General features: G+C 37.4%; 1 protein-coding gene across 1 annotated transcript; it reads right to left on the reverse strand.

The window, feature by feature from the left end:
• Nucleotides 1-157: 157 nt before the first annotated feature.
• Nucleotides 158-1,212, reverse strand: CSUI_010352 (enoyl- hydratase isomerase family protein; the record flags this gene model as incomplete). Its single annotated transcript, XM_068070457.1, has 2 exons — nt 158-355; nt 1,156-1,212. Coding segments are annotated over 2 exons (255 nt in total), but the record flags the coding sequence as incomplete, so codon positions are not given.
• Nucleotides 1,213-1,940: the final 728 nt, after the last annotated feature.

Below are 1,940 nucleotides of genomic sequence, written 5' to 3' on the forward strand. Positions count from 1 at the left end.
TCTATCTATCTTTAACCTATCTATCTATCTATCTTTAATCTATCTATCTATCTTTAATCTATCTATCTATCTTTAATCTATCTATCTATCTTTAATCTATCTATCTACCTCTTCATTCTTCTTTTTTCTTTTTCTTTCTTTTTGTCGTTTTCTTTCGTACTTCTGCAGCAATGGAGGATCGTTGTGATAGGCGGTCGAGAACGGCCTGGGCCCAGGAGGAAATGATCCTAGACGTTAAAGAAGAAGAAGAAAGTGTTGCTCCTTTTCTTCTCGCTCCACTCCCTTCTCGAAGAGGAAAAGAATCCACATGACTAGACGTCGCTGATGCCCTCAAGCGCTCCTTCACTTCCGATAGCTCCAAAAGAAAAGGAAGAAAGAAAAGAAGAGAAAGCAAACACGAGATAGAAAGACAGTTGGAAAAGAGGGAGGAAGATGAAAATGTCGAGATAGAGAGAGAAGAGAAAAGTCAAAGAGAATTCTGAAGTTCTCCACTTGACTCGAGAAAGATCGGTCTTTCTTTCTCTCTTTCTTTCTTTCAAAAGAAGAGAAGAAAAGACAGGTAAAGTAGTACAGCTGTTGCTGTGTGACTATGATAGGAGACAATCGACGTCATTCGCCATATCGAGATAGAGAGAGAAATCGATGTAGATAAAAGGAATGCATGCGATCCTATTTCATAAAATTTTATTCTACCCAAGCCTATGAATGATGAAAAGAGGAAAGAGAGAAAGAAGACGGTAAAGGAAAAGATGCAGAAAGAGAGAGAGATGACAAGGGAGAGAGAGGAATGGATATGAGAAGATCGTTCTGTCTTCGAAAGAAGAAACAGAAAAGAACGAAAGATACAGGCGAAGATACAGAGGAAATGCCGCGTCAAACAAGAAGAAGTCTTTAAAATTCCATTCACCATAGAGAGAAGAAATAGATCTCTACACGCCTGCTGCCTCATCTCTCTTTCTCTTTCTTTCTCTTTTCTTTCTTTTTCTTTTATTTTAGAAGAGAAGAAGAATGTCTGCTAAATAGATGAAGAAGAATTCCGTAATATAAATCGACATAACAAAGAAGGCCTCCCTCCTGAAGTCGCCTCTCTCTCTCTCTTTTCTTTTCTTTTCTTTACTTTTCTTCCCTGTTGTCTTTCTTTCTTTTTCGGCTTACAGAGTTGGCTCTGAAGTGATCGTCAATTACTTCTTCCCACTCCTCTAACGAATAGAAATCTGCAGCAATGCCGTGCAATAGAAAAGAATAGAAAAGCAAGAAGCTCCACAAAAAGAAGAAGAAAGAAGAGGACGTCATAAAGACAGAAAGAGATAGAGAAAGAAGGGAACAGAGAAAGAGAGATAGAGAGGATACAAAGACAAAAAAAAGAAGAAGAAAAGACGAAGAAGCCCGTCGTTTCATTCAGTCGCACACATATGTATCTACAGAATGGATTTACATCCATACACAGAAAGTATGTCTATATACATATATATATATACATACTTTCTGATATGTAATAAATATATATATATATTGGTAGACAGATAGGTGTGTAGATATTCCTCGAGATACTGGAGGCATCGAGTGGGATTGAATGTATTAAATCATGTAAGGTCTAGTGAAAGAACTTCTATTCTTCTTCTTCTTCTTCTGCTTGGAGTCACATGGAGTGTCTATGCCTCTTAAAAGTTCTCTCACATACTACACTACGACTAGTAATGGATATCTCTTTCCACATAGGCCCCTGAAGTCATACCTACATATATACGGACATACACATATAGATATACATGTCCCTCCATCTTTATACATGCATATATGACTAAATACATTATGCTAGAGAGAAATCTACACATAGGAAACAGACAACTCCCTCCACGACAAAATCGGTCCTCATCACACCAACACAAAATAAACAATACACATACACATATATACACATACACCACAAGAAGATACTG

Source organism: Cystoisospora suis (genome assembly GCF_002600585.1).
Source record: "Cystoisospora suis strain Wien I chromosome Unknown contig_7212, whole genome shotgun sequence".
Lineage (NCBI taxonomy): Eukaryota > Apicomplexa > Conoidasida > Eucoccidiorida > Sarcocystidae > Cystoisospora > Cystoisospora suis.